Here is a 16289-nt window from a genome sequence, read left to right on the forward strand (position 1 = left end):
TTCTTGTTGCAGACTCATTACCTGATTGCTAACTACCTGTGAGCAAGCATGATAAAACCTTTGATAAGAAGCCTTTGTCTTCCCTGGATTTATGCCTCTGTTGACGTTGCACCCCGGTTTGAATCTACAGCAACCTGTTGTCAACAAGTAAGTCTGCCCCCGTCACATTGTACGGAACAAGAGGTCACGGTTATACCAAAGGCAATAACAGTAGTCTTTTCGGTTAACGTTGTCTTGTTTGACCTCAGGGAAATGAAAAGGGTAAATGGTGATCACTGCAACTGTTAACTGTCTGGCCATCTTGGTTTGGTTTCCCAAGCCCTGAATTAGATACACTTCCGGTCCAAAACCTGCCTATGGATAAACCCCGAGTATCTCAAGAATTCGTAGCTGAGGAGTACTGTCCCCAGAGAGCGCCCAGTTCCCGCAATTTGCCCACAAACCCGGGGATATCTCCGACAATGCTACCTGCCTTCCGTTTGGGGGCCATTGTCTCCATGCACGAAAACATTAGTGGTACTTACCCTGAACCCGTCTTACCCTGAACCCGGAGAACTTGCAGCAGTTTTCGATCTTCCACGCCATAGTCTTTGAAAGCCCTCCGCTCGATTTTCTTCTTTTTGGCTTCCATGATGCTCGGAATTGTTGCATAACGTGGCTCGTTCAGCCGTAGATCAGTAGTCACCACCATCGCTAGCTGGACCTTGAACGTCTGTGTTCCTCTGTCTATCTCCCTCATGACCCTGGCAATGTCTCCGTCAATTTCAATCTTGCTAGCCTGCGTAGCCTGCGGCCAATTCAACAAGCCGGCAAGTAATTGTCCTGTTTGACCAAAGTCGTTATCTATGGCCTGCTTGCCCAGGAGGACCAAATTTGACTGTTACTTTTTAGCCACGGCTTGAATCAATCTTGCAATTACTAGGGGCTCCATGGAGTCTGCCTGCTCCTCCGGCATCTTGATATGGATAGCTCTATCTGCGCCCATGGCAATTGCAGTCCGGGGTACATCGTGGCATTTGGGTGATCCTGCAGAAACGGCAACAATCTCCTCAACGGGGTGCTTGCGTTCTCGCAGCCTAACCGCTTCTTCCACAGACAATTCATCGAACGGATTGAGCTAGTGCTTGACACCATTCTTTTCCACGCCTCGGAAATCCTTTCGGACACGAATTTTCACCTAGAGCTGTTAACTAGTTACCTTCAAGTTCACACATAAATGTGATACCACGGAATTCATCTCTTACAGAGTAGTCAATAACCCGTTTGAGGGGAACCAAGATTCGAAGTGGCCAACTCATCTTCCCTTTGAGTGAGCTATGCTAGAATATCTTGTCAACCACTCTGCTACGAAGTCCAAGCATAAGTATCGACTTAACTGGTTGTTTTGCTACTAAACGTATCCAGGCAACTAGCTTCCGGTCCGTGAACCAATCGGTTGACGTTGTTTGTCCCCACCAAGGCCGAGCGGGTTCGGGCCATGAATCCAAGGCCGATCCCAAGTTACCATGACTCAGCAAAACCATCCATGCGGCGAAGGTCACGTCACCATTGTAATGAATCAAGTTGTTTCGTGTGTTAGTTCAACAGAGTTATTGAACACCGAATCAGTACCCCAGACGTGATATCATTCGAGCTTGTAGTGACAGATATTGCTTGGGCTGCCAGTTCACATGTAAATTAACCAGCTCAGTCATTAGTGTCTGTGAAATCATCATGAACACTTTGACACGGATTCTTGGGGCGCGCTTGTCTACTGTGCCCTACCATATGCGGTGCATCAGCCGGAATGCTTCAACACTGGCAATCCTGGAAGTTCGCAACGGGCAATTATGTTCGGACTCGGAACGCACAATCACCGCTGCTGCCCGCCTTGAAGGCCCCGTTACTGCGCTCCTGCTAGGAGATATCTCGATGGGAGCCGCAGAGGAGGCAGCCTCCATCCAAGGCTTGACCAACGTCATTCCCGGAACCCAAGAACAAGACCACGTTGTAGGTGTTGATGAACCCTTTGAGGGGGCATCCATCTCACTCTGATCATTCACTGACCACGAACACGACTCAGCGCCTCTCCGAAGACGCCGCAGCCATGGTTGCCAGTCATGCCAAACAGGGAAAACATAACATATTATGCAGTAGTTTAATGCTACCAACATCACAGTGACCTGTTCATCCTCTCCTCCAAGGAACCAACATTCAATCTTGCGATATGAGTGTCGACATCTATGCCGCATGCCCTGGCTCTATCCAGCAATGCCGTAGCCGTCTTAACGACGGGTGCATCAATCATGTGACCATTCAGTTTCCAAGCGCCCTTGCCCTGCTTCTGCGATTCAATATCCCCCACAAAGACCTGTGCCGCCCATTGTACATCCTCGGCAGATGGGCCGAAGGCACGCTGTATGGTCTCGACCTGAGAAGGATGGATGGCTTGTTTGCCGGTAAAGCCAAGGCTTCGGCCCTCCCTACTTTCCTCTTCCAAGGCCATGCCATTGGTGCCATAGGTCACATCGACGGACACCATATCGATGATGGAAGGAATATTATAGGCTCGACACGCGTTGACGACTGCAGACCGTGCAAAGAGCAATTCCCGCCGATCTGGCAGTTTCGAAAGCCCGACGCTCGCCATGAAATCTTCGGCAGCAAAGCCTAGCCCTGCCAGTCCCAATGCTTGACCTGCTCGACATATGTCTAATACATTGGCAAGGCCCAGGGCGGATTCAATCAAACCTATAACATGTATGGGCCGTGACGAGGGTACATTTTCTGTCTGTTGGCAAAACTCCGTCTTTGGAGGCTGGAAGAATATCCGTTGAGGGGCAACCTGACGAATGACGTCGGCAACGAAATGCAAATCTGCTGCGGACTGAACCTTGGGCACAACAATTGTGTCGAGGTTATCTACCCTCTTGAGCATCTTTATTCGACCGTCAGCAGAGCACGCAGTGGGCAGATCGGGTCCTGAATCCATACCACTTGAATATCTTGCAGTGCAAGACCAGTATTCACTGCATTGATACGCACAGAGACCTCTTTAGGTCCTCGGATAGACCTTTGCATGGCGTCCCCGGCAATATGATCCGCGACCAGTCCCCTAGCCAGCTCTTTGGACTCGGCGGTGACAGAATCTTCGAGGTCATATATGACCGAGTCAACATAAATAGTGCTCGATTTGGTCAGCATTTTCTGGGAAGACCCAGGGACTACATTCAGGTAAGCCTTCCCTGCTGCGCAGCATGATATAACGGAAGAGTCGCTATCTCGCACGCACCGTAAAGTAATGCCCGACGAAGATAAGTCGTAGGCGACATTGTTGGAATCCACGAAAAACGAAACCTAATGAAGAACACTCGGATACATAGATTTCCAGCACGATAAAAAACCAAGATGCATATCTATTCACAGCTCTGCAAGTTGGGTGGACCGAGATGAGTGGGTCACATGCACAAATAGGCAAAGTCTGTTTCGGCAAAGGCATCCGATGATGCCGGAATTAGAGTAGCTCCTGGGTCCGGTCCGTCCTGCAAACGCGCCCATGGACTGTTGAATAGACAAATCTTATTGACCTTGATCCGTCCGCGCATGGTTGCCGATATCTCGGAAGTGATCGCCCATGAATGAGACACTGATCGAAGACGACCCCGGGCAGACGGGCCCAGAGCCGGGTCCAAGACCGCTGTTGAGACAGTGTGGCTAAGGTGGTCCGACCTACTGGTGGCTGCGATGTGGATACTATGTAAGGAGCTGTGCTCCTCTCAGACAGATGTAACTTAGAACTAATAACAACACAATCAACCCGTTTTTGCTTCAACAGGTTATGAGCCCGGAGGGCACGACCTTTTCTCCAACCAAAAAGCTGAGTGTTTTCTGTCTCCTTTCTACTTTCCGAGATAACACAAGAAGTCGAAAGACTTCCTTCCACTGCGCATACGCATTCAGCTTAATTGGAGCTATTTCCCTCTTGGATCTCTGATAGAGCTTGCAGATCCGCTAACAGGATATGTCTAGAAACGTTTACAGAAAGATCCTTTGACCCTCCGTTTATTGCAGCGAATTTAAATCGTCGAATCTTGAATAACCAAAATTTTCCCAGATTGCAATCTGGTAGACGGATTCGCCAGACCAGACCGGCCTTTCAGTCTGAGATTGCTGAAGTTCTCCGGTCGGGCGACCTACGCCCACATAGCCCAAGAATGCCCGAAACGTGGTTTGCAACATGATCGACATCAGATCATTGCCCTTCCTCCAGACGGAGGGAATGATATGGATATCTGAGACCGCTAGGCGTTTCACCCTTCGGACAATCTCTACCCGACTCCGATAACCCCTATTTGCACGGCATTATCATGTTGCCGAACGCAGCCAAGATTCATTCCCAAGACTCGATCCAAGACTGGTCGATTGCCGTTCGCCCTCATGTCTCTTAATCATTAGCTTCTACGAGAATCTATCATGTCCCTTTCCAAAGAATCGCTCAATCTCATAGGCAGTTCCGGCACCATTCCAAAGCTGGAGCAAACCAGCCAGTGGCTGACCTGGAAGAGAGAAATGCTCGACCTTCTGGACATGTGTGGATATGGAGACCTTCTGACCAGGAATGCTCAACCACCAACAGAAGGTAACGACCTTGCAACCCAGATTGAGGCCTGGAGGAGCCGCCAAGATCGAGCATGCGGTGCCATTCGAAGTCGTCTCGGTTATAACGCCCGAGTGTTTACCACGGGGATCTCGACGGCTCAGGGCATGATCAACCACCTTGAGACCCGATATCGGCCCGTCGGAAGTGCCATCTTCCAAGAGCTCGACCGCAGATATCAAGAACTCACGCTTGAATCTTGCGATTCGGTCATGGAATACGCAAATAAGCTACGTCAAGTCAGGGCTGAACTCTTGGAGATGGATGACACCTGCCAGATCGGGGAACCGCATTTTGTCAATAAGTTCCTTTGTGGACTTGGTCCGGACTATGAAGTGTTTCTCACTGCCTTCAATCAGAATCACAACATCCTTCCTATTCGAAATCCGAGCAATCGCAACGTTGTTCTCAAAGAGGCCGTTACGTTTGAAACCGCCATCTTTGCCGCATCTCAGGAGGAGGACAGACAAAGAAGCGCCACGGCCAAGATGGCACATAGAGCCATGATGGCCCAGGATACATCATGTTGTGGATACTGTGGAAGAAAAGGGCATGACAGGTCCACTTGTTGGAGGCTCCACCCAGAACTTAGAAGAGATCGTATCAAAACTGGTTACGAGAGACGACAACGTAAAATGCAGGTTCGGGAGAAGGAAAGGGAGAAGACGAATGATGAACTGGAATCTGCCACGTATACAACTCCTGCACACCTCCAACCTGACCAAGCTCGACTGGCACTCTGGCAAAATGACTTCCAAGGCCACCTTGGATTGATTGGCTCATCACTCGGACCTTCCGGTCTTCAAGCATCTCTTCAAACTCGGGCCCTCGAACGTATCCACGTCTTGGATAGTGGCGCCTCCTCGCATATCTTTTGTCGACAGGAGAACTTTACATCACTTCACAGGTACCACGGTCTCCCCATCAATGGTATTGCGGACATAAAGGTCATGCCAGGAGGGCGCGGAACGTACTGCCTCCGCGTTCAAGGGCCTAAGGGATCACAGAATGTTACTCTCGATAACGCTCTTTATGTTCCAGAAGGACATTCGAACCTCTTGTCTGTGTCAGCACTAGAGAAGAAGGGAGCAGAAGTTGTCTTTCGGAATGGGAAGGCAGTGGTTACAAACAAGGGAAAAGTCGTCCTCACTGCGACAAGAATATCAGGCGTATATGTAGTCGATGAAGTTGAGGACCGTCCTTTTCAAACCGCTTTGGCATCTTTTTCGGTGGGAGATCCTCGACTGCACCTTTGGCACGAGCGACTCGCACATTTGGGAGAGAGGAATATCAAGAGACTGATGAATATGTCTACTGGAATTCGACCGGATGATTCTACATCAAACCCATGTGGAGCCTGCGTACAGGGCAAACTCAGGGAATGTCCCCATGTCCGACCGATCAAGAAAGGCACTTACCCTCTGGAGTGTATTCATGCAGATATTGCCGGACCATTCCCAGAAGTGGGAGTAGACGGCAGCCGGTGCTGGGTTTGCTTTATTGATGACTTTACTCAAATGTCCTGGGTGTACCCAGTCAAAGAACGGTCAGAGTTTGAAGAGTGCTTCCATCATCTGTTGCAACAGTTCGAGAGACCGGAAAGACGATGTCACTTCCTGCACCTCGACCGAGGGGGAGAGAATCGAAGCCACAGTTTGACCCGACTATGCCGGGACAGAGGAATCAAACTCTCTTACACAGGAACTGAGCAACACGAACAAAATGGATTGGCTGAAGTTCTCAATCGAATCATCCTGGAAAAACTCACACCGACACTGCTCAAATCCGGACTCGCTTTGAAATGGTGGCCGTACTTCCTCAAGGCAGTGAACCGCATCCGAAATCTCTGTCCTACGGCGAGCATTTCTACTACTCCTTACCAAGCCTGGTATGGAGATGTTCCTGACCTCAGCCATCTGCGAGTTCTTGGCTCACGAGGATGGGCTCTGCTTCCATCCTCTAAGCGAAAGAAGATGCAGTCGAAGAGTATTCCCTGTCAGCTTCTCGGCTATCAGGGCAGTACAAACTATATACTCCTTGACGAACGGGGACGAGTCTTTGTGTCTAACAATGTTGTCTTCTCTGAAAACATCAAAAATGTCGAACCAACACTCGACAATCTCACGCATCAAATGAGTGACCAGAGACCATCACAACGACGACGAGTAGTCGGAGAAGAGGATAGCGATGTGGGAAATGCCATCGTTCTAGAGCCGTCGCCCCTTCCGATCGCGTTGAGAGAGGCGAACAGAAGCGGGGAAACAGGCCGTGGAGAGACGACGCCGGATGAGCCCCCAGTGGGAGATACAGGATGGGATCCAGACCAAAAGTCAACCAGATCGAGTATTCATGTTGCCACAGACGAGCGCGAAGTGTCATCGGAAGAAACAGAGGAGCATGCAGAGTCTCGGCTGCCCGAAAGATCGACCAGGGGACAGCTGCCATCGAGATACATACTCGCCAGCACAAACTTCGCCTTCCTAGCAACGGTTGCAGAACAACTGTATCTAGTGGCTCGCGATATCGATCAGTCCGAGCCAAGAACCTTCAAGGAAGCCACGCAGGGTGTACATGGAAAACTCTGGTGGGGAGGATTGAAGGATGAACACGGATCTCTGGTCGAGAATGGTGTCTGGACCTTAGTCACGCTTCCCCCAGGACGAAAGGCTCTTCGAGGCAAATGGGTGTTTAAGCTCAAAAGAGGAGAAAATGGGCAAGTTCTACGGTACAAAGCGCGATTTGTCGTGAGAGGATTCGAGCAAAGGGAAGGAATTGACTTCAACGAAACCTTCGCCTCTGTTGTCAAGCCGATGAGCTACAAGATGATATTTGCCATCGCGGCAGCACTCGATTTGGAACTGGAACAAATGGACGTCAAGACAGCATTCCTCTATGGCCTCGTAAATGAGGAGATATACGTCCAGCAACCCGAAGGATTCGACGATGGAAGTGGGAGAGTCTGCAAGCTCTTGAGAGCCTTGTATGGACTGAAGCAAGCACCAAGAGTGTGGTATGAGACTCTCTCGACATTCCTCGCGACCCTCGGGTTCAAGCCTTTACTTTCAGATATGGGAGTCTTTGTGAAAGGTCACACGTTCATTGCGGTCTATGTGGACGATCTACTTATTGCCGGGCCTCCAAGGCGAGATCGTGGCGGTCAAGCAAGATCTGTGCAATAAGTTCAAGATGACGGACCTGGGCCCATGCAAATACTACCTGGGCATGTCCGTAAGAAGAGACAGAGCCACCCGATCGATCTTCTTGTCGCAGATGACCTACCTCGAGAAAGTACTTAGAGACTTTGGAATGGACCAGTGCGCTCCCAATGCCACACCAGTTTCGACTAGCAAGTTCGGAGAACCAGGCCCTGACTACAAGGCAGCGGACAAACTCAAAGAGTGGTATGCCAAGGCGATTGGGTCCCTGATGTATCTCATGCTGGGGACGAGACCCGACATTGCTTTTGCTGTCTCCTTATGCAGTCGACACCTAGCGAACCCAACCAATGAGCATCAGACAGCTGTCAAGCGTATCTTTCGATACCTTAAGGGATCGCAAAACCTGGAACTAGTGTACCAAGGAGGACTGCAACCTCTCCTCGGCTACACCGACTCGGATTGGGCGGGAGACCTGGAGACTCGAAGATCAACGTCTGGATATGTGTTCAACCTTGGTACGGGCGCTATCAGCTGGAGCTCGAAGAGACAAAGAACAGTGGCCCTGTCTTCATGCGAAGCAGAATACATGGGGCAAACCGCAGCCGCAAAAGAAGCAGTCTGGCTGCGAGCTCTGCTCCAAGAACTGTTGAAAGAATACAAGGATGTTCCAGAACTAAAGACAACTGTAATTTTCGGGGACAACCAAGGAGCGATCGCAATGTCGAAGAATCCGCAGTTCCATACAAGAACCAAGCACATTGATATTCAGCATCATTACTGCAGAGAGAAAGTCAATGATGGAACCATTGAGTTCCAGTACATTCCGACAGGCAAACAAGTGGCCGACGGTCTAACAAAGGCGTTGCCAAAGGATCGTTTCCTATTGTTTAGACAAGCACTAGGTCTCAAAGAACGACGACCATGAGAAGGTGCAGAGATGAACCAAAACAGGAGACCTGCCATGAACATACAGGAGACCCACGGATCTAAGATTGCACGGAAACGTGAGGAAGTCGCAAAGATGAATTAGAATGGGAGAGCTTCTAAACAAGTAGAAGGAAATCCATGGTCTCGAGGTTGTGCCGAGCGTGAGGAACGTGCAAAGATGGACTGAAGTGGGAGACCCATCATGGACAAGAGACCTACAATTTCAAGAAAGACCTCAAGACCTGCAGAGACGGGTGTAGGCAGGGGATCTTCTGCGGATAGAAGACCTGATAGAAGACCTGCAACCCCAAGATCGCAAGACCTGCAGAGATGGGCATAGGCAGGAGATTTTCTGTGGACAGAAGAAGACCTGCAGTCCCAAGAAAGCTTGCGAAACCTGCAGAGATGGGTTTCAGTGGGAGATCTTCTGTGCATAGAAGAAGACCTACGATGCCAAAGAAAGATTGCAAGACCTGCAGAGACGGGCAGAGGCAGGAGATCTTCTGTGGATAGAAGAAGACCTGCAGTCCCAAGAAAGCTTGCAAGACCGTGCAAAGATGGGTGTCAGTAGGAGATCTTCTGTGGACAAGAAGAAGACCCGCAAGTTCAGGATCGCACTGGACTGAAAGGAAAGGTGCAAAGATGAACTTTGAGGGAGATCTTCTGCGGACAGAAGAAGACTCACTGCTCCAAGAGTGCACGAGACCATTAAGAGATCCTGAGCGCCCATGTCGAGATAGCTCTTTCCCTGCAGTTTTCACCCACGAAGGTGTTTTTGGGGTTTTAACGAGGCTCGACAGGCGTGCACATCAAGCCCAACAGCAGCTCGAGTGGGAGTGTTGAGACAGTGTGGCTAAGGTGGTCCGACCTACTGGTGGCTGCGATGTGGATACTATGTAAGGAGCTGTGCTCCTCTCAGACAGATGTAACTTAGAACTAATAACAACACAATCAACCCGTTTTTGCTTCAACAACCGCCGCCAAGCCGTGCCCGACGCGGAGACGGCGTCGGCGTCGGCCTACGCACCTCTACAGCATGTCTCGTGTGCCGTGACAAGAAGGTCAAGTGCTCCGGCACGCGACCTTGCGTCTACTGCGTCAAACGCGGCCTGAACTGTGTTTTTACTCGGCCGTCCAGGCGGAGACTCTATTCAGTCACGTACGCTACATTGCATCGTCCCCCCAAAAAGAGTTGGCACTTAGCTGACTGACTGACTACCACCAGCCACATACGCAACTTGGAGGAGAGAGTGGCACAATATGAGAACCGTGACGGTACTTGGCATCGCATGACATCACATTTTCTTACAAGACTTTTGGGTGCTAACTTCATCCGAGACATAGGCCAAGCAGGCTCTGAACAGCCTGCCTCTGCACACAGCTTGCCATCTCCTGGAGCTCAGAGACCGCCTTCATTATCCGGAGGCCGGGCAGAAGGCAGTACTTCACATGATGGCCAAGATACGCAGCAGCAGCAGCAACAACCGTCGCTAGCTCCTCAATCTCCACATCGTGAGGACCTCAGACCGGCAGTGAAATCCAGCGCAAAGCCAAACCCGGGACCGAGAGGTGAGCGAGGCAACATCACCATCTCATGTTACTTCTATCGGATCGTGCTAACCGTTTGACCTCCTTTCACCCAGCTCTTGCGCCTGGGACGTCTCTCTCTTCGAGCGACACATTTAGCTCTGAGCTGAGGACCCTCTTGACTGAGCGATCGCGTCCAAACCCAGGTCCGGTCTCCGCTCGGCCTGCTGATGCTACGCCACGGTCAATGTGCCAGAGCCGGCTAGGTTTGGACAAGATCAAGTACTGGCCTACAGAAGAAGACGCACACAGCATGCTGAACATTGTTGTCCTGAACGTGGGTATATCACAGCACCTTTTCGACGTTAGAACCTTTTCGGATAATTTATTCTCCCTCTTCAACGATGACGCCGTTGAAACTGGAGTGACCGAGCTATGGTATGCTGAGTGTCTCCTGGTCTTTGCAATCGGGAGGCTTCTTCAAGCCAAATGGGATGACATGTCCAAACCGCCAGGTAATGAGTTTTTCCAGGAGGCGCTCAACCGTATGCCCGATCTGAGCAGCCTGCGAAAGCAAGGAGTCCTGGGCATCGAACTCATGGGACTGTCGGCTCTCTACCTGCAAATCGCAGACCGAAAAGAGGACGCTTATCTCTACGTCAGTAGTTGACTCAGACCCTCAGCCTTGCCAGCAGAAGCTTACATCGTTGCAGGCGAGCACAGCCCTCCGCTTATCGTTAGGTCTCTCTCTTCACAAGTCTGGATCTTACCGAAGTCACAGGCGTTCGGAAGCTGTGCATCGAAACCGGCTCTGGTGGTCCATCTACATGCAGGAACGGTATGTCACCCTCGAGTATAGTGTCGGCATGGCCTGACGCCGTAGCAGAAGACTTGCTGCTGCTGTAGGCTTCCCCATATCCATTTCAGACGCGGAAATCACTGCAACCCAGCCCGCGGACCAAATCGGATACCAATCCGCTGCTGCCATTGCAGTTAATGCAAAGCTGGCTCAGATTACCGGCCGTATCACCACCAGTTAGTCTAACCCTGCGCATTCGTGTCTGAATACATCACACTGACCTTTTTCGAGCCATCTACTCGCAAAACAATGACCAGGAGGCCATTTTCATCATGGAGGTACAGGACATCCTACACTCACTCCGCAAGATCGAAAATGATATGCCAGTTGAAATTGCAGGCGGATCAAATCCTGCCGAGCTCTTACTCAACGAGGCACCGTTGTCCAGCTCACAATTGTCGTCGGCGAGGACAATCGCATCCCTCCATTTGACAGTCAATCAGGTAACGTTGGTCGAGGCGATTATCTAAGCGACACTGTTGTTATCGGCGGCGTTTCAACCAAGAACATGTACTTTGGCTATACGTCTGACTACAGCTTCCCTGACAAAGTCACTGGTGAAGTAAAAACTACTCTCGGTAAGATCCTGCGAGGTCAAGACTATGCCACCGGCTTGCAGATACATGCGTTGAAGCAGCCCGCAAGAGCTTGGTCATTCTTCATGGTTTATGTAAACAAGACATTATTGGTGCGCATCTTTGGCTTTGCTAATCTAGCTCTTGGCTGACACTCTTGACAAACCAGCCAAGCATGCTTTCCTTGATCTCGACTGTCTTTTCTCCACCGGGTTTATTTTCGTTCTCGCGGTCATAATCAACTCTGATAAAGCCCAGGCCTATCAAGGCATTGAGAGTGTCCGGAGCATCCTCATGCATCTCTCCAACCTGGGCAATCGAGCCGCTACGAAGCGTCTGGCCGAGATCGATCAGATGTGCGCCAGCCTAACTCTTGAGACAGAGACGCCAGATGTCGACGCGGCACAACCACAAATGCTTATGCAACCTTTTTCTTTTCATGCATCGGGGGCAGCGCCCATGGCATCAGGTGAGTCACAAGGTCAAACCCTGACCACTGAGAGTGCCCTTGGAGAGCAAGATGCCGTGATGGCTGGGGCACAAGACCTTGGGGACATTGTGCTCGAGGGCGAAGATGATTTATACTGGATTTATCACAACCCGTCGCTCTCACTGACTGGTGTAGAACAACTAGATTGGGAGACTTTGGAAAATCAGATGGTTTAATTCATTCAGACTAATCTACCGTCCGCATTTCCTTTACAGGGCTCAACCGCTATCTATCATTCTAAAATCACCCCCTTCATACATAATGTGCCCTTCCTTTCCACCAGAATCTCGACATTTCCCTTGGACTTCTCGCCAGGACTAGTCTTGACGGCATAACGCTCGCCCGAGTATAGAGGTGACAGTGCTCTGTATGTAATCTCACTTGGTCCTGCACCATCGGAAACAGCGTGAACGTCACGCCAGTAGTCAAGCAAGTTGATCAGGTTAAGCGGACCATGCACGACAAGGCCACGATGGTTCTCAACTCCTTGACTCCAGGCCGCATCATAGTGTATTCTATGCGCGTTGAACGTCAGCGCCGAGAAGCGGAAGAGAGATATAGGAGACCACTTCATCTGGCGCTCTGGGTACCCTAACAAACATTAGCGAGAGCATCGCCCGGCGATGCTATGGCAAACATACCTGTCGGTGAGTGCTGCACAGTTTCGACGCTTGTCTGTGCTGTCACCAAGCGGGTAGGCACAGCAGTGTTCTCCAGAGGCTCCGAGAGCTCTGTGCGGAATATCCAAGACCTATTATCTTTTTCAATATGAGTTGCCATTGATAAACAAGGGACTTCACCTTTGGTCGGTCAGAGTGAGCCCCTGCGAACCCCAAAACTCTTTCTCAATAGTAACTACTATCATTTCGGTTCCGTCCCGGCTTTTCTTTGGCTCCGCAGATAGCAAATAGGTGCGCTCCTCGATTTCTTCACCAACGCGCAAGGGACGGTCTTTGGCCCATTGCATACGTCCTCCCGCCCACATACGTCGCGTAAACGGCTCCAGAGCATTAAAGCTTCGATCAGTCCCATCTACTCCTAAATCAAGTTCCGTTCCGCTTGGTGTGAAATAGACCAGATGGTAGCCTGGTGGTAGGACCGTGCCATTAGCTGGTGCCATTACAGAAATATCATGTCCAGGGTGAAGGTGTCGTCGGTCAAGAGTGAGACTGAGCTTCTGAAGCTGGTTGCCGTCTAGGACTTGTCGACGCGTTGTGACACGACCTTTGAGTTGGCTCAAGAGTTGTTGGGCAACATCCGAACCCGAAGTGCTTGCAAATCGCTTTTGAGAGCTACGGCTTACCAGGCGAAGTGGACTACCAAGACGTGAGGTGGTAAATAGTTTCATGACTGAAGACATCCCTACATGGTGAGAAACCAGCCAAATCTTATGCGTCGGTCCCCTCGGGTAGATTAATATGCAGGGAACTGGCACCTCCGGTTCCGCCATCCCGAAGTCGGCTATCAGAGCCGGAAGAGAAACGCAAGAAACTGCAAGCCTCATTTACGGGTAACTGTCTAGCTCAAGAAGAAAACTTACGAGACTCCAGCCTGATTGGAAAGACCGAAGACACAAATATGAAGGCACTTTCCACGTTTCACAAACTGATTCGGGGCCCTAACTCGAGGTTTTCGGTCGGGTGTGATGATAGGCTGCTTGTTCATGCTTCCTCAAACTGAGCTAAAACACATGATACATTGTCCAGAGCCTAAGCTCGCTAATCGAGGTGACTTTTAATAGCTACGGGGAAGCGCCAGAACCTTCTCGCTAATGTAGTTCAGAATCATTTCGCGGCTTACAGGGGCGATGCGTGGGACAAGGCACTCTCTAAACCACCTTTCCACGTCGTACTCAGCCGCGTATCCCATGCCGCCATGTGTCAGAACAGCCCGCTCGCAGGCCGTGAAAGCCGCCTCAGCCGCCATATACTTGGCACTGTTACATGCCACTCCCACAGACACAGGGCTGATCTTGGTATCGGAGAAGCCCTCTTTGCTGCTGTCGTCGTAAAGCCTGGCGGCATGGTAGGTCGCCAGCTTAGCGGCTTCAAGCTTCATATATGCATCTGCGAGCGGGTGTGCTATAGCTTGGTTTTGGCCGATAGGACGCTGGAAGACAGTCCGGTCCCTGGCATACTCGGCTGCCTTGTTTAAAGCTGCGTAACCAAGACCAAGAGCCTCGCCGGCAAGAAGACAACGCTCGGCATTCATGCCATGTAGGATAATCTTGAAGCCCTGTCCTTCGTCTCCGATAAGGCTATCAGCAGGGATGCTATAATTGTCAAAGAAGACCTCGTTTGCATCAACAGCCTTTCCTCCCATCTTTCTTATCTTGCGCAGGTCTAGACCTCGCTGGTCTCGGTTGAGATCAATGCAAAAAAGAGATAATCCATCGCTTGGCTTCTTGGGGTCTAATGGAGCAGTTCGCGCCAACAGAATCATCTTGGATGCGACTTGGGCGCAGGTAATCCAGATCTTTTGGCCGCTGACGCGATATGAGCCATCTTGCTGTTTGGTAGCCGTGGTGGTCAGCCGCAATGTGTCGAGACCACTATTGGGCTCTGTGACGCCGAAACAAACACGCCATTTGCCTTGGATGATGTTCGGTATTATGCTTTCCAGCTGCTTCTCTGTGCCGAATTTTGCTAGGGGCTGCGTAGCATAGACATTCGCATGGATTGCCTGGGCGCCTGCCATGCCTGCGCCGCTCTCGGTAATAGTTTGCATCATCATAACCGCCTCGGAGATGCCTAGGCCTGAACCGCCGAGGGCTTCGGGGAGGGCTATGCCGAGCCATCCGTCCTTGGCGAGGGCAGCGTGAAAGTCTTGCGGATCATGTTCAGTTTGATCTCTTTCCTGCCAGTAGGTGTTAGGGAAATTGGAGCAGAGCTGACTGACTGCTTCTCGAACAGTCAATTGCGTATCCGAGAAGCCGCTCGTCTCCATAAGGCGTCTTGAGCATGTGACAGAAAATGAGCGCCTGGTGTACCCATGTGGCAGGCTTCGCCACAAGGAGAGGCTGGAATGAGCCTTCAGACGTTGCAGTGCCCTTGCAGTTGATTGTGACATTTTTGCTGGCATCGGGAGGGATTTGATCATGGCGACTAGATAGCTCACTGAATGGCTCGCTGTAGCATGGGCTTTTAATGCTGTTAGCGAATCGAATTGTTGTAGCTGATGTGCTCGGCTCCCTTTGCCCGAGTGTGGCAATGTCTAACCGGATATGGTAATACCCGAGACCTGTGGATCCTCCTTCGGATCAGCGTTCGACATAAGTAAAGTAATTGCAAGTAAGTAACCAAGTAAGTAAGTAATAAGTAAGTAAGTAAGCCCGGCAGCGAAGTAAGTAAGTAAAGCCTCTAAGAAGCAAGTAAGTAAGTAAGATCTAAGTAAGTGGGACAAAACCGCAAGCGCCGTGCAACCAGATGTAAAACGCGACCCATACGTTGGGGTCATATATCCGGTTTCACATCCGGTTTATCGCATTAAGTGCTCTAATCCTAACGACATGAGCTTAAATAGCCATACCTGAACACATGGCTATTCAAATTTCTTTTATTCCTAAGATATTTCTCATCAATTAACTGGTGCCATCTCTGATCCCTGTAGAGCCAATTGTCTAACAGGATTCCTTCCCACAGTTGGTCCTTATCGCGCAATAATCTGCTGCAGCAACGCGACAGTGCATTGACGCAGCTGATATCCCCGAACCTGGATACCGTATTTCGCTCTATTTTCGAGATGCCTGACAAAGAATCCATTGCGGGAACTTCCTCTTCCTTCTCCTTCGAGACGACCCAGTCCGTGGCTGGCAATAGTGCCCTTTCGAACCTTCGGCGCACAAGAAGCGTAGCAAGCCAACTGGCGACCGTTCGGCCTAAGCATCTCGACGTCGCTCAACCTTCTTCACTCCCTTCGCTATACATCGACGGTCTCCGATATATCCTAGAGGACTGGATACACAAAAAGCGAAGGAGAAGCCTTTCATGGATCCTTCGGTACGGCAAATACGTCATCAGGCTTAGCGACGACGGTACAGCAGGTGGCCGATACTGGGTTTGTGGTTTATGTAACGCACGGAACCAGGTTAAGATATTGGAGGCTAAGGCAACTACCT

General features: G+C 50.6%; 7 protein-coding genes across 8 annotated transcripts; 2 read left to right on the forward strand and 5 right to left on the reverse strand.

Moving 5' to 3' along the window:
• Positions 1 to 376: 376 nt before the first annotated feature.
• On the reverse strand, positions 377 to 490 carry FOXG_12973 (uncharacterized protein; the record flags this gene model as incomplete). Its single annotated transcript, XM_018392918.1, has 1 exon — positions 377 to 490. The coding sequence occupies one exon, from the start codon at positions 488 to 490 to the stop codon at positions 377 to 379; it is 114 nt and encodes a 37-aa protein (XP_018251525.1).
• A 30-nt stretch (positions 491 to 520) lies between these two features.
• FOXG_20825 (electron transfer flavoprotein beta subunit) lies at positions 521 to 985 on the reverse strand (the record flags this gene model as incomplete). Its single annotated transcript, XM_018401132.1, has 2 exons — positions 521 to 877; positions 920 to 985. 2 exons carry the CDS (start codon positions 983 to 985, stop codon positions 521 to 523), a joined length of 423 nt encoding a protein of 140 aa, XP_018251526.1.
• A 728-nt stretch (positions 986 to 1713) lies between these two features.
• On the forward strand, positions 1714 to 2034 carry FOXG_20826 (uncharacterized protein; the record flags this gene model as incomplete). Its single annotated transcript, XM_018401133.1, has 1 exon — positions 1714 to 2034. One exon carries the CDS (start codon positions 1714 to 1716, stop codon positions 2032 to 2034), a length of 321 nt encoding a protein of 106 aa, XP_018251527.1.
• A 73-nt stretch (positions 2035 to 2107) lies between these two features.
• Positions 2108 to 3415, reverse strand: FOXG_12974 (uncharacterized protein). Of its 2 annotated transcripts, XM_018392919.1 has the most exons (3): positions 3272 to 3415; positions 2974 to 3203; positions 2108 to 2917 (listed from the first exon to the last, which is right to left on the reverse strand). In XM_018392919.1, the coding sequence occupies exons 1-3, from the start codon at positions 3309 to 3311 to the stop codon at positions 2153 to 2155; spliced, it is 1035 nt and encodes a 344-aa protein (XP_018251528.1). In that variant the 5' UTR covers positions 3312 to 3415; the 3' UTR covers positions 2108 to 2152. The 2 variants fall into 2 exon arrangements, with proteins under 2 accessions (XP_018251528.1, XP_018251529.1); XM_018392920.1 differs by lacking the exon at positions 3272 to 3415 and having other exon boundaries at positions 2974 to 3231.
• A 6900-nt stretch (positions 3416 to 10315) lies between these two features.
• Positions 10316 to 12348, forward strand: FOXG_20827 (uncharacterized protein; the record flags this gene model as incomplete). The annotated part of the gene is made up of 7 exons (XM_018401134.1): positions 10316 to 10906; positions 10962 to 11086; positions 11132 to 11283; positions 11339 to 11555; positions 11579 to 11664; positions 11691 to 11795; positions 11852 to 12348. The coding sequence occupies 7 exons, from the start codon at positions 10316 to 10318 to the stop codon at positions 12346 to 12348; spliced, it is 1773 nt and encodes a 590-aa protein (XP_018251530.1).
• A 56-nt stretch (positions 12349 to 12404) lies between these two features.
• On the reverse strand, positions 12405 to 13520 carry FOXG_20828 (uncharacterized protein; the record flags this gene model as incomplete). Its single annotated transcript, XM_018401135.1, has 3 exons — positions 12405 to 12763; positions 12814 to 12923; positions 12973 to 13520. The coding sequence occupies 3 exons, from the start codon at positions 13518 to 13520 to the stop codon at positions 12405 to 12407; spliced, it is 1017 nt and encodes a 338-aa protein (XP_018251531.1).
• Positions 13521 to 13789: 269 nt separating this feature from the next.
• Positions 13790 to 15318, reverse strand: FOXG_12977 (acyl-CoA dehydrogenase). The gene has a single exon (XM_018392921.1). The coding sequence runs from the start codon at positions 15269 to 15271 to the stop codon at positions 13907 to 13909; it is 1365 nt and encodes a 454-aa protein (XP_018251532.1). The 5' UTR covers positions 15272 to 15318; the 3' UTR covers positions 13790 to 13906.
• Positions 15319 to 16289: the final 971 nt, after the last annotated feature.

Source organism: Fusarium oxysporum, chromosome 9, assembly GCF_000149955.1.
Source record: "Fusarium oxysporum f. sp. lycopersici 4287 chromosome 9, whole genome shotgun sequence".
NCBI classification, from domain to species: domain Eukaryota; kingdom Fungi; phylum Ascomycota; class Sordariomycetes; order Hypocreales; family Nectriaceae; genus Fusarium; species Fusarium oxysporum.